This window comes from Maylandia zebra, linkage group LG7 (genome assembly GCF_041146795.1).
Source record: "Maylandia zebra isolate NMK-2024a linkage group LG7, Mzebra_GT3a, whole genome shotgun sequence".
Classification (NCBI taxonomy): domain Eukaryota; kingdom Metazoa; phylum Chordata; class Actinopteri; order Cichliformes; family Cichlidae; genus Maylandia; species Maylandia zebra.
Window position 1 is genome coordinate 13,594,638 of NC_135173.1, and position 21,220 is coordinate 13,615,857.

The 21,220-nt window shown below is 39.1% G+C and overlaps 1 protein-coding gene across 3 annotated transcripts in view; it reads right to left on the reverse strand.

Moving 5' to 3' along the window:
• tln2b (talin 2b) overlaps window positions 1–21,220 on the reverse strand; it is a 96,001-nt gene that overhangs the window by 51,110 nt on the left and 23,671 nt on the right. For all 3 annotated transcript variants that reach the window (XM_004553150.6, XM_076885793.1, XM_023152456.3), the window contains exons 2-5: window positions 1,729–1,905; window positions 1,544–1,641; window positions 1,226–1,355; window positions 418–573 (exon numbers count right to left, since the gene is read on the reverse strand). In XM_004553150.6, coding sequence (XP_004553207.1) covers window positions 418–573; window positions 1,226–1,355; window positions 1,544–1,641; window positions 1,729–1,864 — 520 coding nt within the window. In that variant the 5' untranslated portion in view covers window positions 1,865–1,905. The remainder of the gene's footprint in view (window positions 1–417; window positions 574–1,225; window positions 1,356–1,543; window positions 1,642–1,728; window positions 1,906–21,220) is intronic.

A 21,220-nucleotide genomic window follows, 5' to 3' on the forward strand; every position in this document is an offset into this window, starting at 1 on the left:
TACTAAATACATCAAAATGAACAGGCATTCAGTTTTACAAAGATGTTACTAGAGGAGGATGGTAATAGTGAAATTAACCAGGGATTTTGAGAACTGCAGACCCGTCAGCTTTGACAAAAAATCTACCAAATTTAATACTGGGAAGTGAAAATCCTGACGGGCCGTGAAGAGTCTCATTTGCATTATTTTCTGCTGAGACGAAAGCTAGTTGAAGGTTGATTTATACATTTGCAAAAACATTTTTGGTGTCCTCTGGGGGAAAAAGATAACACAAAATTAATTAACTTTCATATGTCAATGCAATAAATTTGATTCGAGTGATAAAGTACACGTCCATATGATGGTGTTGAGTCAGATGGCTGCCGTAAAGCCATCAAGATTCCAGTAGCATTTTGGCTTTTTCAAGCTTGCACTCACAGTCGTCATCTGTGTGAAGTTTTGCTTTGAGCTTTTCCATCTTCCTTTCATCTCTCAGCAGCAGGGTCCTGTCTTTCTTCAGTGTCCCCATCCCATCCTCCTTCTTATCCTCTGGCACCTCTTGAATGAGGGAGTATTCCTCATAGTTGGTGATTCCTGAAAAGTTAGCCAGGGAGTTTTTTTTAGGAGGTGGAAATGCTTCAAGTAAGTGGTTCAATAATCACGACAGAGAAAAGCATCACTGCAATACTGTTGCAACTCTCTTTTTATCCATTTCTCTTTGCTTTGAAACAGAAGTTCAGGAAAGCTGGTATAGAGCCAGCAAAGTAAAATTGAAGCTGAAGAGGAGAAGAAGCCAAGCAGAAAGCCCTACTCTAAATAAACATTTTCCAATAAAGCTATCTGCCAGACACACATCCCTCTCTTCCTCACCCAATTAGGCATGGGAGCAGCTCATTGTAATTGAAATATACAGCTTAGGGAACACCTCTATGACAAAGAGTGACAGCATTTTCTGGGCATTAGGAAGAATACTTAAGTCGCTGATTAGAAACAAGCTTGTTTTATCCCGATGAATCATGTCCACATTGGTCTAAGCAAAACACGATTAGGACTTTATCAAGCATAGACAAATATGCTTTTCAAATACAAACTAAACAGCACATGATAACATAGTCTCCTAATGTAGCTGAAGATGAAGTCAGTGGTATGCCTTTGACTAAAAATAAAACAGAAGATGAATAATTTAAGCTTTGGGTGGTGGCATGACATGATTAATCTTCACCGAACTCATAGCACAGATACAAACCTATTCTACTGCATATGGTGACGAGCAGCTCGCCAACTGTTTTTGAGTCATCCACCATGATAGTTTTAATGGCACCATCCAGCATCTTGATCTTCTGTGGCCTTTGTTTCTTCTTATACTCCAAGACATCCTGAGAAAACAGCAAAGGAAACGCGATGACATCCACAGCCCTACTAATCATCCTCAGCCGTAAACTGCCGCTTCCAGCAAGCTGGGAGGAATAAGTGTCTCGGCTTCCACTAGAAAATATAGATCACTTTAAGAACCCATAACTGACACTGACAGTTCTCCACCCAGGACTATATGACAAAATCTTACTCCGTTTCGCAGCATGTAGTAATCCAGGGTTCTTCCAGACTCGAGCCAGATTCCTTTCCTGGGATCATCGTCAGACAGGAAGAGGCCATAATCCGAGGCTGAAACAGAAAAAGCAACAGAGAATACAAATGTAGAAGCCCATAAAGTTCCATTATGTAACTCGGCTTCACCAATCATCCTCCAACCTTGTCCTGTCTGGGCTTCAGGGACTCTCTCTCTGATGATTCTGCAGGCATCATACACAGGGGTGGACGGTTCAAACTGCATCGTCTTTACCACATTGCACTGGCGCACGCAAATCTTCAACGATAAGGCCACCATCTTGGTGGGTAGTATAACGGCCTTGCGACCGACCTATACTCCTGGAAGACACAGAAGGAGAGATTGTGAAGTCATATCAATGCTCCAATGTGTTTGCGTCTATGTCAACAGGTCATTATTAAAACGCGCTCTCCAACAACACTCAGGTCAAAACTGTGAAAAGGAAATCTCAGGGGCCGAATATAACACCTAAAGGCGCAGAACAAATCCTCACAATTACCTCCTGCGGGGGCATTTTTACCTGGAATTGAATGTGCATTGTGCTCTGCCTTAGCAGCTCATCATTTCTGAGTTGTTCTGATATTAAAGTGTTACCCCAAGAAGAGCTTCTGCCTGATTGCAGTATATGTAAAATTAGCTGAACTAAGGCAGGAAACATAACCTTTCAGGAGAAGAGCGCGGGGAAAAGAAGTGCAAATCTCTCTAATTGGCAAGAATAACGGAGACAAGTCAAAACACCCCCCACCCCTGCATCATTATTCTCACTTCTCCCTGTTCGCACTCTCCTCCGGAAGAAGACTTCAGTGTGAGACAAATCAGTGGGTGTCTTATCATTTACTGCTATTAGGGTGAGTCAATTCTGGTATTCTTAGGCGTGTGCAAAAAAAGGAAAGAGACTGAGTTCCTCCAGCTTTCCTTGACCTTCAATTTTACATAGAGATGAATGAAAAAATAAAACGACCTATAGCCTGGGTAGTTTATCGGCAATGGCCTGATAAATCCATTTAAACCTGGAGACATTCATACTGCTGATCTAAATATTATATATCCAGATATTTAGCTGAAAATCAAAAAGAGACACATTTATGCTCTGAATTAACACTTGACTATCTGATGTTTTTTTTGATTATATGTTCTAAAATGTACTGTGACACCAAAAGAATTTTTAGTATTTTATTCCATGGTTGAATATAAAGGCAAAAGTTCAAGTCTTCACACTGACAGGATTCAGACTTCAGCCACACTCGGAAACAATGAGTTTTTTTGTGCTGAGCCACAGTCCCCCTTTGAGTCGAAGCAGAGAAAGTCTGCGAAGTAAATTTTCTATAATGATGGCATGAATGAGACCGTCTGTGATGGAGCCTCTGTCATAGACGTGAGTTCCTCTCCAATAGCTCCTTTCCTTCTACGAGTTTTTCTTCAAACAAAGTGGAAAAGATGAGCACAAAGAAGAAGGGGTAATGGCGCCGCATGAGCTCTCCTCTATGCAGGCTGGTAGAGAAGTCCCACTGAGTTTTTGTCATCCAGCACTTCCACAGATACACTCTTCCAGACAAGCAGCAAGAGACCCCCAGACTGACGATACAGCAGGCTCCGTGGCATCTCCCACCACACGCTAAATATAAGGAGGGAGCAGAAAATGTTTGCATTTTTGTGGACGTTTCTCAAAACAGAGGCCGTCTCATCCAAAAAGCAACAGTTACCTGTGATGACAAATACTTTGTGGAGACTGGGTCTGCAGAAACAGTCGCTTTAGTAAGTTGTCAGTAGCATCGGTGACATCAGAGAGTAAGTAGTGCCGAAACCACATGATGAAATCCAGAAGGATAATGATAATCCCTGAGCTTACAGTAGTGTGAGAGAAAATTTTTCACTTAGATCCTCATGCAAACACTCGAAAGCATTCAACACTTCTTCAGTTCTGCTTTCGAGAAAAGATGAGACAAAACTCACAGTCATGGTGAAAAGAAAGCACACCCTCTGTCAGTGAAAACTCATCCTGGATTTTACGAGGCCTTAAAATTAGGTCAGTGCAGCCTGAGACGAACAACGCCTGACATATCACACTGTCATCGTTTGTTTAACTAACATTAAGGCAAAATGGAAATGCATTGTGTAAAAAAATAAGTGCACCTCATGATTCAGTAACTTGTAGAATCACCTTTAGCAGCAGTAACTTGAACTAATTATTTTTTAAATTACTTAATAAGTCTTGCACATCATTGTGGAGGAAGTTTGGCTCATTCTTCTTTGCAACATTGTTTCAGTTCATGGAGGTCTGCAGCCATTCATTTATGCAGAGCTCTTCTAAAATCTCGCCACAGAATTTCAATCAGGCTGAGGTCTGGAATTTGACTTTTCCCACGAATAATTTTTCTGATTGTAGAATAATTCACTTCAAATTGTTTTGAGATGGTCTTATAACCCTTCTCAGACTGATGGGCAGCAATTGATTCTATAAGATCACCGCTGATGTTTTTCCTCCTTGTCATTGTGTTAATCCACTCCTGAATGCTGCAGTAAGCAAAATGCCAAAACATCTGCTCTTACAGTTGTGGCGACGCTGATAATTACTTAATGATGTGGATCTGATTAACAGCACCTGGCTGCTACTTAACCCTTTAAATTCCTATTTATTCTCAGCAGTAAGGATGTGCATGGACTGCTCCTGAATTTTGGTTTAGATTGTATAATAATGACACAGTGTAATATGTCATGGGTCATCTGAAGTTGTATTTATCTAATTCCAAGACCCACTAAGGACCAGACCATACTTATATGTGTCCTGGTACATAAAACCTTAGAATTTAAGGAGGATATACTTTCCTTTTTTATCAAGACTGTGTGTGCCTCTCTGTTCAACCTCATATTCTTGTATTTTATCACGCTCACTAAAACAGCACGGTAGACAAACATTTCTGTAATTCCATCTCCCTTGACCATCACTAGTCCATCAGCAGAGTCCTGCATTAGATTAGGTTTGTTTGCTCCTGCAAATATTAAGACATGAAAATGGCCAAAGAGCAGCTTGCTGGGGAGTCTGAACGTGTACAATTCAATAGAGATGATGGAAGTCAGGAGCCATCTGGAGAGGATACAGCTCTAATGACTGACTGTAACACCAGCAGCAGAGCAGAACCTGAGAGCTACAACTGCTTGGATTATTGCACAAGTCTGTCACAGAACAACTGAGGAGGTGGCTAGACAGAAAACAATATTGGGCCTAATCAGACCTGATTTTATAAATGCTTCCAAACAAAATGAAAAACCTGACGCAGAATGAGGCTTAAAAGAAGTGCGAATGACAATCCTTGAAGGATAACGTAACACTACGGCACATTGCTCTCTGAAATGATTGCTTTAGGTTGACAAAACCTTCTGAAAAAGAAACAAAAAAAAAAAAAAACAGTGGCACAATGATAAATATATATATATTTTATTCATTTACAATAGCTTTTTCTTTGAGTATAAAATATTTCCACACAGTGCAACAGGAGTTTCAAGGTCACTCCACTGCAACTTACAACACTGGAAAGACCGAAATTATTTCTTTGAATTTTTTTCTGCTGCATTTGTAGAAAAGTCACAGAAATAGGCATGCAGATGCAAACCACTCTTATTCTACTTACACAATCAGCAGCTATTACTGTGAGCATAAAAAACAGCCACTCTGGGATAAAAGGTAGATTACAGGGCAACTCTAAACTAAGCACTGCTATTGTAAAGACCAACAATTAGATTTTAACAAGCTGGAATGCAAGTGAATGTAACTCTGGAGCGAAGCCGTCAGTAAAACAGCAGGTAGTGTAGCTATATAGTATGCATTATTATCTTCAGCCCATGGTGTATTATTATTTTGAAAGGTAGATGTTGTATAAATGGAGAGCTGAGAGTAATTCCCGACTTCAGCAGTTCTCAGGACTGTTCAAACAGCAGCATTAAAGCATATGTGCAATGAGAAAATGTTAACTGGCTAAACCGCTCCACACCCCACCTCCTCTGCCACCTCTTTACATCCTGCATTGACACTCAGCAAAACATCAGCCTTTTATCCCTGCCTGACTGAAAGCAAGGTCAGTTCCCTTCATGTCCACTGTATGCATCTGGATACCATCTGGAGCACGGAAAGTTCAACAGCAGGGCATGTAATGGCAAGAGAGGGCCTTTTTAATCAGCTATGGAGTTAAATTCTATATCTCAGCAATTCACAAACTAAATTTATATTTAGCTCCACAAACTGAGAGCAACCAAGCTCAGATGTGTTACAAAGAAAACAGGCAATAATCAGCCACCATAAATACTGTACATCTTTATTATGACTTCATTTACAACAAACACAGTGCAGACTTTTTAAAATAGGCAATATTCAAAAGATAGCGTTTCATTTTTCACCTTCTCTTGAAAATGTAGCTATCAGGCTACTCCAAATATGTATATACACTATGGTATTCACTAAAGTTATCACTGTAAAGTCAGCTAAAGCTAGCCGGTACACTGGTGAAAAACAAGCAATCAGAGGACAAATCAGTTAACATAATGACAAAAGTTGTAAAAGATCCTTATGAAAGGTTATTTAATTTAAATGGACTAGCCCTTGTATAGTGTCTTTCTACTCAGTTGAGCACTCAAAGCTCTTTCTACAGCTGTCTCATTCACCCATTCAAACACACATTCCATTGTTCGCACTCTGTTTGATCCATTGGGAGTAACTCAGGTCTGCTATCTAGGGTGCTTTGCATGCTTCTGCATGCAGACTGGAGAAGTCAGGGATCCATTCACTGACTGTCCAGTTGGTAGACAACACGCTATACCACTTGAGCCACCCCGTTTATTATATACAATCTTATATCATAATTACTTTTTGATTTGTTTTCCAACAAACTTTACAACAAAGTAGGAAATTCCTGCATACACTGCAGGATTTGCTCTTCAGGTTTGCCAACCTTTATATGCTTTATACATTAATAAAGTTAATATGGGAGAAGTTTTCAAAAGTCAAAGAGAAAACATTGGAAGACATTTTCTTGTTAGATGACATGGCTACTGAATTTAGCGTGGCCAGCTGGGCTTAGGGATAGCAGACTTACTTTGTGTTGAGCAGGCAGATGAGGTGTTGCAAATTCAAACAACAGAAAAGAAAGAAAAGAAAAGTACATTCTGGAAGCTCTTTGTAAGCCATCCAATGTTTCATGTATAAACACTGAAGTATGTCCCAAAAAGATGTAAAGCAACAGAATGAATTTCTGCATAGAAGCACCTCACTAAAGAAATTACAGATGATTTTGATTAGCAACTATAATTACATGCCTTCTTACAGTATCTGATTACAGCTACATTCATTCATTCATTCGTTCATTTTCAGGCACAACAAATACCTATATTGAACATAAAATGCACAAAACAAAAAACAAAAATTGCCTGAAAAAGGAGTGGGACAAAGAAAACTTATTAAATCCCACCCCTATACTCACTCAGCAACAAAAAAAACAATAAACTTCCCGCAGCTACGCCCATCATTGCATACAGACCCATCAACAGCCCCGGGCACATACAAGCATCTAAACAGCAGCTCGCAAACAACAATTAGAGCCTTCATAACTGAATACAGAATATATAAATTATAAATTGCATTACCACAGGTAACAGGCAGTAATAACTACAAGTAACAAACACATATACATATACATGCATATATATCTACACACACATGTACATATATGTACATACATGCGCACACTTTTTTTTTTTTTTGGAATCCATACCAGCAATGGTAAGAGAACAGACATTACAGAGCACACTAAAAACCATCATTGAGTATACTGTGACCAGACCAACTGTTTGTAGAGAAATTTAAATCTATCAATCGAATATTTTTGCATTGTTTCAATTGTAAACTCAGACTGTTCCAGATTTTCACACCCCATACAGACACACAAAAACCTTTACGGGTTGTTCGAGTTCTGGGTAATTTGAATTCTCCAAAGCCTCTCACATTATAAACCTTTTCTCGAATTTCAAATCTAGTTTGTAAATTTGCCGGTAAAAGTTTAGTAAAAGCTTTATACAACCAGATCCTGGAATTTAAGTAACTTTGCCTGAAGAAAGAATTTGTGAGTATGATCTAGATAACCAGCCCTGTGAATAATACGCAGTGCTCGTTTCTGTACTGTGACTAATGGATTAGTTGTATTTTTATATGCATTTCCCCACACTTCCACACAATATGTAAGATATGGAAGAACCAGGGTACATTAATTTTATAATTCAATTACTCTATTACATATAACCAGTTACTCTCCAACACTAAAAACAATAAAGAGTTCTTGGCAAGTGACCACTGGAGAGCAGCATGAGCTATGGTTTTTAACCTACCTCCACTGCACTTATATACCTTCATGCACCGATTACAAAATACCCTACCCCAACCACTGGCGTTAGGCGACTAGAGACATGGTCGCTGTAGTAAGCTGAAATTGTGAAACTTCCTGTGCTGGCTGTGTGACTTCTATGCTGTAGCAGACAAGAAAACCAGAGATTCTGATGTCCATATGAAACAGACATTAAAGAAACAAAAGTAGCACCAATCAGGATCTCGAGCGGCCACTTCTTGCTGTTGCAAAACAACTGAGACTCTTTCCACAGTAAGATATGATGCATATTGTTGCTTTAATAGCCCCAGGTTATTCATCTGAAAATCACATGGAGCCACAGAGACACCCTTTGTTCAGCTGAAGCTAATATGGTACACTGATGCAAAAAAAATTAAATACTCAAGGAATGCCAAAAGAATGATGGGTGGGGCATATTTGCTCTATTCTTTGAAGGAATATATAGCGCAACAATACAGTAGTACACTAGGTTTACATGTCTTGCAGAGACTATATCAAATTTTGTATCAAGGTGTCCTTTCGCCCATTTCCATGCAGAAAGAAAGTCACTGCACCAATCTGAATGCAATTCAAATAATTAATAAGTCAAAGGCTTTCATCTAACCCTTATCATTTCCTCCACATGTTTCATAAATGAATTAATCATTGCTCATGCAGGACATAGCAATCAATGGACAGCATGATAAAGCTGCACTGACCCTTGCTATTTTAAGTTCAGCATGATTACTATGAACAAGCTGTTATAAGAGGTTTGCACAGTACTATTTTAACTAATGGGCTGGTAGTCAAGCAGTGCTTGTTGATTACGATTAAAAAAAGCATTAGACCCAGAGTCTAAAATGAGAGACATTCACAGTTACATCAACTTGTTTTTTCCCAGCTACATTTATAAAAGAACCTTGCAGCTGTAACCCATTGTGTGGACTATAGGATTTGCTCTTGGGTGATGCACACTGCTGTAATGCAATTTGTGGGTACAGATACTGACAGAAATTATGATTCTTGTCCTTGTTGTAAGAAGGGAGAGAACAGCTCCTCTTACACTAAAAATATCCAGTGAAGTAGAGCGTCCTCCAGCAGCTCTGCTTCAAAAGGATCCACAGCAGAAACAGAGCAATACATCTAACACTTTCTCCTTTATTTTTAAAAGCAAATGGCATTCACTTACACTTGTAGCTGACAGGGAGTAAAAAAAAATAAAAAAAATCTTTACAGTTCTTTATTCTATTTCAAGGTTAGACAAGCACTCAATACATTAGCTGGTAAATTGAGAACTTGGGCAAGTGCATCCTTATGCCAATTCTTCTAAGTTACACTGACATGTCATTACGTTAGGAGGTCCAGCAGTTTGGACTCAGTACAACACAGAAAATATTCTGAATGTACCATCCCTCATTTAGAGATTTGAAGAATTGGCTTCCTAATCAATGGAGGCAGAAACAGCTTCTGTAGGAGGAGAACTCCACCCTCCCAGCTGGACTCAGTCAACCAGTGAGTTGGTCCTTTAGTCAATCAGTCAGTCAGTCAGTCAGTCAGTCCTTGAGCCATTCACTAAGTTGGGAGACTGACTGTGAGTTGGCCTGGCTTCGCAGTGGGAGCGGTTAACTGTGGCTCGGGCAGATGTTGCCCAAACATTTTTATTTTATGACATACACTGATGGATACAGATCAGTCCCCAGCAGAAAATCTTACCCCACAATGATTTCATTATCATTGTCAAGCACAGTTTTAGCCATAAATCTCTTAATGAGAATTTACACTAAGTGGCCTCTACTCCACTGGCCTACATCTGCTTTTTGTCTGATAACAACTATGGCAGACAAAGTGATGCAATAACATGAAATGGGAACTATGTTGGGAGTCAGTAGTTCAGCGTTGTGAAATTTCAAACGAACATAAAAATAGAGCAAAAGTGATGTAGAAAATTTCCTTTAAGTACCAAAATTTAGAAAAATATTTAATTATTTAAAAATGGTAATAATTAAAATCTGCTATCCACTACCCTGTTAATGAGCAGCACTTAGCTCATGCCGAGGAGTGAGTAACAAGTAAATTCTTTACAGATTTATCCAATGTCACAGATACATATTTGGGTACGTGATCGCTGTATTTATGATTATTACGACTATAAAATACAGAACAGGTGTTTGTCAAGTACATTCAACCACTCAATCCACGCAGGTGTGCCTATTATGCACTGCTCACTGCCGACCATATGGTGGGTTTGAGGGTTTCCAGATTGAACATATTTTTCTATGTTCAGTCTGGAAAGCATTAATTCTACACAATTAAATCCAGAATATAATTTAAAACCAGAAAAATACAATGGATGTTTTTTTGTTTGTGTTTTAATAATCCACAAATATAGTTGAATTATTCTAATTTGCCCAAAAAAAAAAAAAAAAGCACTTCAGCATTGTAAAAAGCATTTCATCAGAAAGCTCATGCTGATCTTAATAATCAAACTTGGTTTTACTGTTAGTATCACTACATAGATGTTTCAGCTCAAGTAGCATAGGCTTGGTGGCCAATGAGTAACATATGGCAAGAGGCTGGATTTACCCTGGACAGGTTAGCAGCCCATCACAGCTCTAACATGGAGACTTAACCATCCCCGCTCACATCCACACCTATGTCAAATTTAGAATCGCCAATTAACCTGACACGTAAGAGGAATCCAGAGTATCCCCAGGAAACCCCCACACACACACAATGCAAACATGCAAATGTCCACATGGAAAGGTTAGACACGCTGTAGTCAGCCAAAAACTAACATGTTCTTCTCCTGATATCTACTGTACAATCAATAAAAATAAATAAATAAAGAAACATTTAGATTCCTCAAATCAGTCAATATTCAGAACCTCAATGAACTTTGCGGCAGAGTTCAAAAGCCCAAACCTTCTCACCAAAGTTATCATGGAATTTTGGATTTTTACCAAGAGTTCGTCCATTATTAACAGTCAGAATCAGTGCAAAGCCACCAATACAGAGATCAAGTAATATCCAAGCATCATTTTGATCAGTCAAAACCAAACTTGAATTGTGACTCAGGGTTAAGTAAATACAAACAAATACAAGGCCCACCATCTAAAGGAATCTTTAAGAGAACTGACACAGATGAACTCTTACAGAAATTTAGTTTTAGCTTATTACAGCTAGTTGAAATCAGTGTAGAAGATACATATTTCAATAAAAGTAAAAAAATAATATTGAAATGGCTGTATTGGCTCAAACACTTTCTAGATCTTGTCAAAAAAACAAAACAAAAAACATCTCTCTTCTTGCTGTACAGGCTGGTGCCTACTGCTTTGCCCTCTGATTGCTGCTTTCAGCTATAATCTTGTGTTTAGTTGCTGCTCACAGAAAGAAAACCAAAAAAAAAAAAGTATTGCCTCTCAGTTCTAACATCTCATCTCTGTGGTCCCAGCGGCCAGCACAGGTAAAAGAACGACACAAGCAGACTGCTTTTCATTTTATGTCAAAAAAGGACAGTTTCATTCTAACAGTTTCAACAGGTACCTCTAAACAATCTGGGCTGATCACAGTTTGTCACTTGATGGACATCTCCTACTTCACATATGCATTTTTGCACTCATACTTTCAGTTTTTGATGGCATCACCCTGCCATTTACGCTGTCATCTGAGACGTGTCTTGTGTGCAACAGTAATAAAACTGAGTTTTGCAATCAACTACCTCACTCAGCTCATCGGAGGAGATATAATGGATGGAGAAAACCTCATTTTCTGCTGTATAAAATGAGGTTTGTTTAATTAATGAGGGTCACTTCAACATGGGACAACGGCGACACTTTAGACAGAACATGAGCACCAACAATAACTGATCTGCACTACATTCCCAAACGTATTCACTTACCCATCATTGAACTCAGGTATTCCAATCACTTCCTTGGCCATAGGTATATAAAATCAAGCACCTTGGCATGCAGACTGCTTCTACAAACACGTGTGATAGAATGGGTCGCTCTAGGGAGCTCAGTAAATACTGTGATAGGATGTCACCGGTGCAACAAGTCACTACTATATATCCCACAGTCAACTGCTATTGGTATTATAAGAAAGTGGAAGCAAATGAGAACAATGGAAACACGGCCATGAGCGCGGTCATTGCAGAGTGTGCAGAGGTCGCCAACTTTCTTTCAGATTCACTCAAGACCATTGCATAGAGTTTCATGGTTTCCACAGAAACAGCTACACCCAAGCCGTACACCCTAAACTTAATGCAAAGCTTTGGATGCATTGGTGTAAAGCACGCTGCGATTGAACTCTAGAGCAGTGGAGATGTGTTCTCTGGCGTTACAAATCAAGCTTCTCTGTCTCGCAATCTGTTGGATAGTCTGGGTTTTGGCGGTTGGGAGGACAACTTGTCTGACTGAACTTTGGAAAGTGGAAAGTTTGTTGGAGGGGCGATTATGGTGTGGGGCTCAGCCCTTTAGTACCAGTGAAAGGAACTCTTAATGCTTCAGTATACCAAGATATTTTTGAAAATTTCATGTTCCCAAATTTCCGGTAACAGTTTGAGGTTGGCACCTCCTGTTCCAACATGATTACACACCAGTGCACAAATAAAAATCCATAAAGACATGGATAAGTGAGTTTGGTGTGGAAGAACTTGACTGGCCTGCACAGAGTCCTGAACTCAACCCAACAGAACACTTTTAGGATGTTCTCACATATTAAACCCTATGGATTAAAAATGGGATGTCACCTTAATGAGCAATACAAAGTCAAATAAACAGTGTTTTTGTACCTCTAACAGGCACAACTGGATTTTATCCAGATCTTAATGTCCTTTTGATAAGCTTGAATGACATCAGCAGAATGGGCGATCCTAGACAGATCTTAACTCTCGACTGTAATTTGTGACCTTTAGCAAAACGCTGATGAATGCTAAGTTGATGCCAACTTAGTCAATGAGACAGTACATGCCGCTGAGCCCTGTGCAAATTGAGGGTCACACAGAAGAAAAGGGCAGAGTCAATTTGAATGAACCATTTCAACTACTGCTCTCTAATAACACCCTGTATAGTATGCAACCTTTCTAAACACAAAATAAATTTCAGTACACAGCAAAGTTAAACCGAGTCAGAGGGTGTGTTCTTATAGATTCTTTCATCCATATTTTTCAAACATTCTGCTTTGATAGTAGGAATACAGTATATACCAGTGATAAACTATAACACAATTTTAGAACTGGGAAGATTAAGGGGTAGCAAGGAAAAACTCCACAGATGTGACAGTAATTAGTGGAAGAATAAGTAAGTACAAGGCCGACACGGCTCATGAAATCATTGCATCACAATTATAAAGGTCACAATTAAGATGCCAACCCCACTCTAAGTTTCTCAACACCAGTTTCTCTCCTCCCTTCCAACACCATACACCAGCATCAAACATATGACGTCTTTCCAGCTTGCAAGAGCTGTCTGCTAATCAGACAACTGATAATGACAATACTTGTTAAAAAATGAACAGCACAATTTTTTAATGACAGAAAAACAAATGAGATGGGATCGTGTCTTTTATGTTTGATGATGGCTGCACAGAGCTTGAGACATATAACACACGGTGGCACACCCGGACTCTGTATGCAAACCCTACAGACTTCACATATTTAAATATTCAAAAATGAATCACCCTCCAGTGGACAATCAAAGACAGCAGTATTAGAGGATTAAGTATTAGACTGCACTCTCACGACTCCTGCTCCCATGATCGCTCAGTATGTTCTGCCTGGAGTCTCATATCCTCCAAATCAGGTGACTCCAATCTTCTGTCTGCGCTGCCTCCCAACCACTGAGTCACTTTCTCATACTTCAGTAGCTGGCAGTTGCCTACTACCACTTGCATGCTGATTACAGTATCAAGAGCAGTGGAATGGAACATATGCTGGCTGCGCTCCAAAGTGTGATACAGTGAGGGACTCTATCAGCATTTTATATCCTCTGGCATGCTGTAAGGAAGGGATCTTGACACAATGGTAGAGATTCGTTGTTCTGGCTCTTCAAGCAAAACAAAACAAAGGAAAGCAAAGGAAACACGCTCTAGCTAAGGGCATCATCAGTAGAATAATTAGTCCAGTTGTAAAGTATTAACCCTTAACCCTTATTAACATAATAGTAATAATAATTACTGAACTCACTAATAGTTACTAATATGATTGTAGTGTATGCCTGTCTGTTCCCGAAGTCCTAGACACATTTTTATCGAATTAGAACTTAGTGTTTTAACTGCGTAGGGCAAGACGATTATCAACATCTCTGTTCAAATCCTTACAAATTACATGCATTGTGTGTAGTAGCTGATATCAGAACACACTGCGACATGAGCGAAGAAAAAAGGGACCACAGGTCTGGTAATAACCAACTGTAGGAGGAGTTTTGCTAGTAATAATAATAATCAAAATGGTCTGTGTAAGTGTAATATCTACTGTTGACAGTGCAGTGAGTGAAACTATGTAGTTATGCGAGAGGAGGTTCAGGGAGAGGCTATGTTGTTGGCCCATTGTTTCCAGATCACCAACTCTGCCCAAGTTGCCATGGCTGCTGGCGTGTCCACCTTTTCCTGGACATATAAGGCTGGACAGCAGCAGAAGGAGCAGTCACCATCACCCCCCTGCCCTCTGGTCCAAGGCTGCATCTTCTTCTGCGGTCATCTGGGTGTAGGATAGTCTGCAGTTATTTAAGGAATTTAGGTAAAGCTGGCTTTTAAATGTCAACTAGACGAGCGTCTAAGCGTGAGCGTCAACAATTTAAGGGCTGCTTCTTCTGTGTACGCGACTATGCAATCCTGGCTGATCCACAGGGCCTCGCGGCTATCCTGTCACAAGTACGTTGAGATGTTAAGCAGAAAAAGAGATTGAAGGAGGTGACTTTGATTCACTTTGATAGAGCATGTCTGAAAAATGAAAACACCTTTCAGTGAGTGTCATTTCAGTTTCGCTGCTTTGTTGAAGGTTCTGCGGAGAAACATAATATAGTATTATGTGTGGAGAGCTGAGCTGTGAGAATGAGAGACTGTCTGTGAAATCGCCTAGTGGTGCATTGATCCCTACAGTATAGTGAAGAAGATGTACATGGACAAAGACTGCCAGACGCACAACGTACAGAGAAGGCCCTTAAGTGAGAACCTTTCCCCTCCAGTCAATAATGAAACAGCTTTCATTAGTGCAAACTCTCCAAAAACGATGAATGATTGGTCAATATCTCAAATGAAACTAAAAATTTAGAGCAAACTGTGGAAGACCAAGGCAAACAAGAAAACCCATTATTTAGTTAGCTTGGGAGTACATTCCAGGCACTGTATTGTTGTGTGACTCCTCGCAGCTTTGTTTTTCTCTCAGCAAGGACTAAAAGCACTGGAGAATCAAATGTTTAAATTGGCTGGGGAAGGTGTATAGAACAATGTGCCCTCACACAAGCACTGTACACTTCAGAAAGTTCTATGAGAAGAGGCTGAGTGCAGGAGACCCGCTGACAAATTGGGAGACTTTTTGAAGAATGTTTTTGAAGCACACAGAAACAGCAAACAGAAAAGGGCAAATTTCAGATTTTTGTATTCGACAAAAGTATTTACAGAAACTTCATAGCCCTCAAAAGTCACAACAATATTTTCTTTAGAAAAAGGCATTTTTGATTATATATAAAAAAAAAAAAACAAAACAAGAAGAAGAAGGGGAAGGGGAAAGAGTTCAGTGTATTACCCTCATATTGTTATAAGACTAGAAGTGCAGACAACACCTACTCTCTGGAGTTCCAACCCTAAACAAAAAAATCTTTTTGATTAGCTGAAACAAACATCTCTGGCTTAAATCCACATCAGAAACATCTGGTCAACTAACCACCCTCCCACACACAGCGTGGAAATCTTTGGCATATTGTGCAACACGGTCAACTGATGAGAACCATGCTGACTGTTTAAAAGCCTTTTTTGTGTGTGCTCAGCGGGGCAGAGGAGCATCACAGACATGGACCTTCGCTAAGATAGGGAAGCCACATGCTATGGAGTGGAGCATTTAAGGGATGCTGCCATGCTTAGTTAAGGGCTCACAGACTCCATATTTCATGCTCTACATCTGCTGGTTGCCATGGAAACCCTGGTTTTGGGAATTTCTCAGGTCAGGTGGCTTTTGTCAGCTCCAAAGCAGGAAAAAAAATGGGTGCAGTGTGCTTAAGAAATCAATTGATAATAAAAAAAAGAGAAGTAGTTCTTAGGATGGTAACTGAACTTACTTGAATGGCTTCGCAAACACTCAGTGTTTTAAGAGACAACCCATCACTGCCACAGACCAGCTGAAGTGCGTCTCAAACACTTTTAGTGAACTTTTATGCAGCTTCTCGCAAGGAAGGCAAAACACAAACAGCAGTAAGAGTTCAAGAATTTCAGGAGAAACCAAGGCATAAACAGGAGAGGCAAATGCAGGGCAAACACTATTATTTCTCTGAATTACAGCTTTTGTGACTCATACAACTATAACTAACAAAAACCAAAGGCAACAATTTTTCTCTGCTTTATACAGTCAACTGTATTCCACAGGTTCTCTACTATTTTTGCAGATTTGTGAACACATTAAAGACTCATGTGTTTTTTTATCTGTTGCATTCTTGCAGATTGCTCCAGATGTACAAAAAACACAGTTCATTTCACAAAGCAGGATTTTCTATTTACTAAACTAAACCACAATAAATGGGTCAGAAACTCAGAACACAGAAAAGAATGGGCGTGTATGAGAAAGGCTTTACAATTACAAGCTGGTCATTATGACAGCATGGGTGCATTTGGATACCCCAGTGTGGGTTTCATACAAACAGAAGCAGCAGGAGCCGATCATTAGAAGCAGGCGTCTGCAGGGCTGGGTCCCACAAGCTCAGTCGGAGCTTGTGTGAGAGGTTCTCCTTCTCACTGGGGAAGTCCAGAGGAAACATGCCATAAGCCAAGCACTCCCCAGTTCTCCTCTCTTTAACCTGATTACCGTAATGAGCTTAGAGACTGTTGGATGCACAACATCTAATGTGGATGTAGACAAACAACACTGCACTCCCTGACTCTCACTCCTAGCTGAATGCAAAGCACATCATCATGCTGCAACCCTCTGTAGCTAGATGGCCCATTAGCCAGAAAGTGTTAGAGACAGGCGGATCAGAATAGGAAACTGCAATTTTCTCCTGAAGGTGAAGCAAGAGGTAAATCATCGAGAAGCTGTCAAAATGCAAATAAATGATCCTTTTCCCCAAAAAGGTATAAATATATGTACCTGACTATTACAAATCATTCCCAACTCAGTGCCTGCAATAAATAAATAAATGCTGAGTTTACTATTATTTGTTCATCTTAGTCATATAAAGTTATGAATAATGATTTCATTTCCTAGGTTTATGATCATGCTTTCACTATACACACTTACCGTGCCTGTGCAGAAAGTTTAAAAAAGTTTAGTAGTTACTTCATCCCATCAGGTTTGTGATTGCATTTGCAATGTAGTCTGTGACTCATACAGTAAGAAAATGTAATTCAAAATGTAATTATAGTACTTCATCAAAAACAGAAGAACATAAGAACACATTAAGAAGGAACAAAGTTTAGGAGATTAAGGCACAGCTGTTCATTCTCAGCATTTCACTTTTCCAGAGTAGACAGCATGTTTGAGCAACAGTGTGGGGGGTCCACAGAAATACGTTTTACTTTCATACTATTCAAATAATTATAATGTTATATATAATGTAATTTATGTCATATATTTAATAAACAATATAAATTTCATATATTTTGAACTGGTGAGGCAAAAGAAATAAGATTTTTTTTAAATGGGTTAAATTTTACTCAAAACATATGAACCACTATTTATAAAAATGCAAATACACGTATAAAAGAACAAAAGAAAAAGCTATAAAAGAGTTAAACTGATGGCTTCATCAAACCGAAACTCAGCTAACTAAGACTGACCAAACTCACAAGAAACAACACACAAAAGGGAGAAAACCTCTATACATTAACTAGAGGAAAGGACATGAAGGTAGATACTTATTTTAGGAACAACTAGTCATTATTATTTCTCACTAATAAGAAAAAGTCTGATAGGCTGTTACACAACATATTTAGTTTCAGGGAAGCTATGTTTTCATGGAAGATGTGATTTTTGGCAAATTCGTATGCAGCAAAACAATCATAGTTCCTAAGAAAATGACATCATCAATGGACATCAAACCCTGACACCTTTCCCAGGTCGCACTGCTAGTGCATTGACAATTAACCTAACCAATCCAATTAATCTATCCCCAAAAAACTGCATGTCTTTGGACTGTGGGAGGTAGCCGAAGTACCACACGAACACGGGGAGAACATGCAAGCTGCACACAGAAAGGCCCTGGCCTGATGGTGGAATTGAACTCAGGACCTTCTTGCTGTGAAGCTAACCACAGTGAAAATTATTGCAATGCGGCACTTAAATGCAACTGTGTGGGGTTTTTTCCAAGCTGGTTAGTGCATGGTTTTGAACGGATGGCCACATATCGTGTTTTTCCCATTTACAAAGACTAGTTTTAGACAGGTTTGTTTAAAGCAACACCGATTTATATTTATGTGCATCTAACGTCTGTCACATTTATTGAATTTGTCCAGAGTAATATAATTACTTAAGTGTCGCATCAGTTAGCTCCATAGGAAACCAAATGGGCCCAAAAGGTCACAGGTTCATGCCTGAAGTGGACACGTGTTTTATTTTTAAAATTCTTTCTATTGAAATTGTTTAAAAATAAATAAGAGATGAGAATTTTCTAGAGAGTCTAACAAGGATGTTCAAGGTAATGTTCAAGGTGAGGTCTATGTTGGTTCAACTTTTATCTCAAAAGTATTTTTTAACCTTTGACTGAACATCGACAAAAATCACCAGCTGTTAGTTGTTTAAAGCAAAAGTAAGTAAATAAAATGCCTTATTTGCTATTGCTGTGATCCACATTGCAGTATTTACTGATTCAAGTTCATGTTTTAAATTTGCACAAAATCAGACATACAGTATCTGAGGCTGATCATCCTTTCATTGAACATAGCAGATCAGTGAGAGCATTTCCAGTTAGCTGCCTTATCAATATATCAATCAAGCCACAGCAGTTAATCTGATTATAACTGTGTACTCAAATAAACTGATGTGTTTCTTAGATGCATATGTATGCAAATTTTAGCTCAGTCCAGTAAGAATCCATATTTCTCATATAGCCTAGATGCCATTGGGGAAGCTAAATGGTTTTGCTGGTCCCTGAACGCTTATCCTCTTAAGAGACCCTCTTACCCTCTGTGAACCGAGCTCCAAGCGATCTTCTTTGAATGATGGTGCCGTTTTCCAAGAGAAACAACTGATTTGTGAATGCAAAGAATTAATGTTCCCTCGCAAGGATGCCTTTCTGCTCAAAGGCACTTTTCTGTGCTTTCATCTCACGTGCACACACCTAGTTTTTATGTGCACAGGTTTCAAGACTGAAAATGCCACCGTTTTTTTACCCTGCCTGTCAACGACGAAGCTTGTTACAAAGGATGAAGTGACTACAAGAACAGCTGAGAGTGTCCTGCTCACAAAAAGGTATTCTGCCCCTTCTGCTACATTCAAGACCCATTAAAATGCAATAATTCAGAGTTTAGACAGTCTGCTCTATAAAGATACACAGGTTACTTCCTGAAAGGGTTAAACTAGGTTTAATTGTTGCTAACAAGTATAGGAAAATGTATCACTGGCAGATTTCCATTTAATAATCTAAAAATCTGTCTGTGCTTGAGGATATCACATCCCCTGAGCTACACCACTCATCTCCATGCTCTGCAGGTTAGCTTCTGAAAGATTCTCATGATTTCTTAAACATACCACCAAAAACAAATTGTGTCAGTTTGCCCGATATATATAATGACTCAAACTGAAACACCGTCGGAAAAACTTGTTAAAAAAAAACATAGAAAGTGTGTAGGTTTCTCTCCAGTGGTTGGTAAATGACAAATCCTGTGGGAGTGAAAAGGATCTCTGCAATGATGTTAACAGAAAAAGACATGCTACTCCTTGAATCTTAATCACAGCACGTAACAAAAGGGTCATGTATCTTTTTGTGAAATGACATTTAGCATCACACTTTTGTTCTCCAATCTTTTTCTTAAATTGCATCTAGGCGAGTGCATCATAATATGTTAAAGATGAGCCTTACTATAAGAACAAAAACAACAAAATAACATCTACGTGCCACAGCTGTCATGCTAATCTCGTACTACTGCCTATTAAATAATGTCTACTTTAATTTTGCTTTGCGTTTAGTCACTCCACACTGAAATATTGTTGCGTTTGTGACATGGTTGCCAACTTTCAGCTACCAGATGGAGAGAAAATTCAGGGAAAGTGGCCAAGATGAGTGGAGCGGTAGAGTGAGCTAATTTGAAAGTTATAATAGTAATTTGGGTTCACCCATAAAGTCCTGTAACACAATAATACACTATAAATAATTAACAATAACCATCACATATCTGCTTCCTGTGTGACTGATAAAAATCTTGATCTACTAAACACTAGGCCAGTCAATATGTTATGATTATTTATCTAATTATGGTTCCATAAATGTTTGTTTTAAATTGTCAGCTACATATTGGCAGATTTTTATAGTTACTTTAATAATCAGGCAGGCCATGTGTTGTATATAGTTAGGAGAATGCATCCATAAACACAACAATGTTTTAATGTTGAAAACAGTCCCACAACCAGCTGGAAGCAACAAAAAACAACTCCATTCCACGGAAATTCACCTTTCCCCTAATGCATTAAACTTCCCCACAATATAGTTACAGATGTTCCTTTTGGGAGTGGATCGAATATTGCAACATTGGAGTAATTTTCCTGTAATTGGTAGAACGATCCACTAACACTTCCAGTTATAAAGCAGACCGCTTGTCCTTCAGCAGCCTCTCATTTGGTCTGTGCTACTGTTCACAAACACATGAATAAAATCTACAACTTTATCATGTTTGTCAGATTTCAAGTAACAAGCTGTGCCTGTGTTGTTGTTAGTAGATTACTTGCATCCTCACAAGTGGTATTTGTTTGCTGCCCCATGTTAATTTGCCGTCCCCTTGGCACACTGCGTTGGTCATTAATGAAATCAACTTACTGTATCTGAGTTTATAAATAAACACAATGTTCTGCTTTTCCCCAATAATTTCAGAGACAATATCTATCCCAGATGTTGACCTTTCTGTTCAC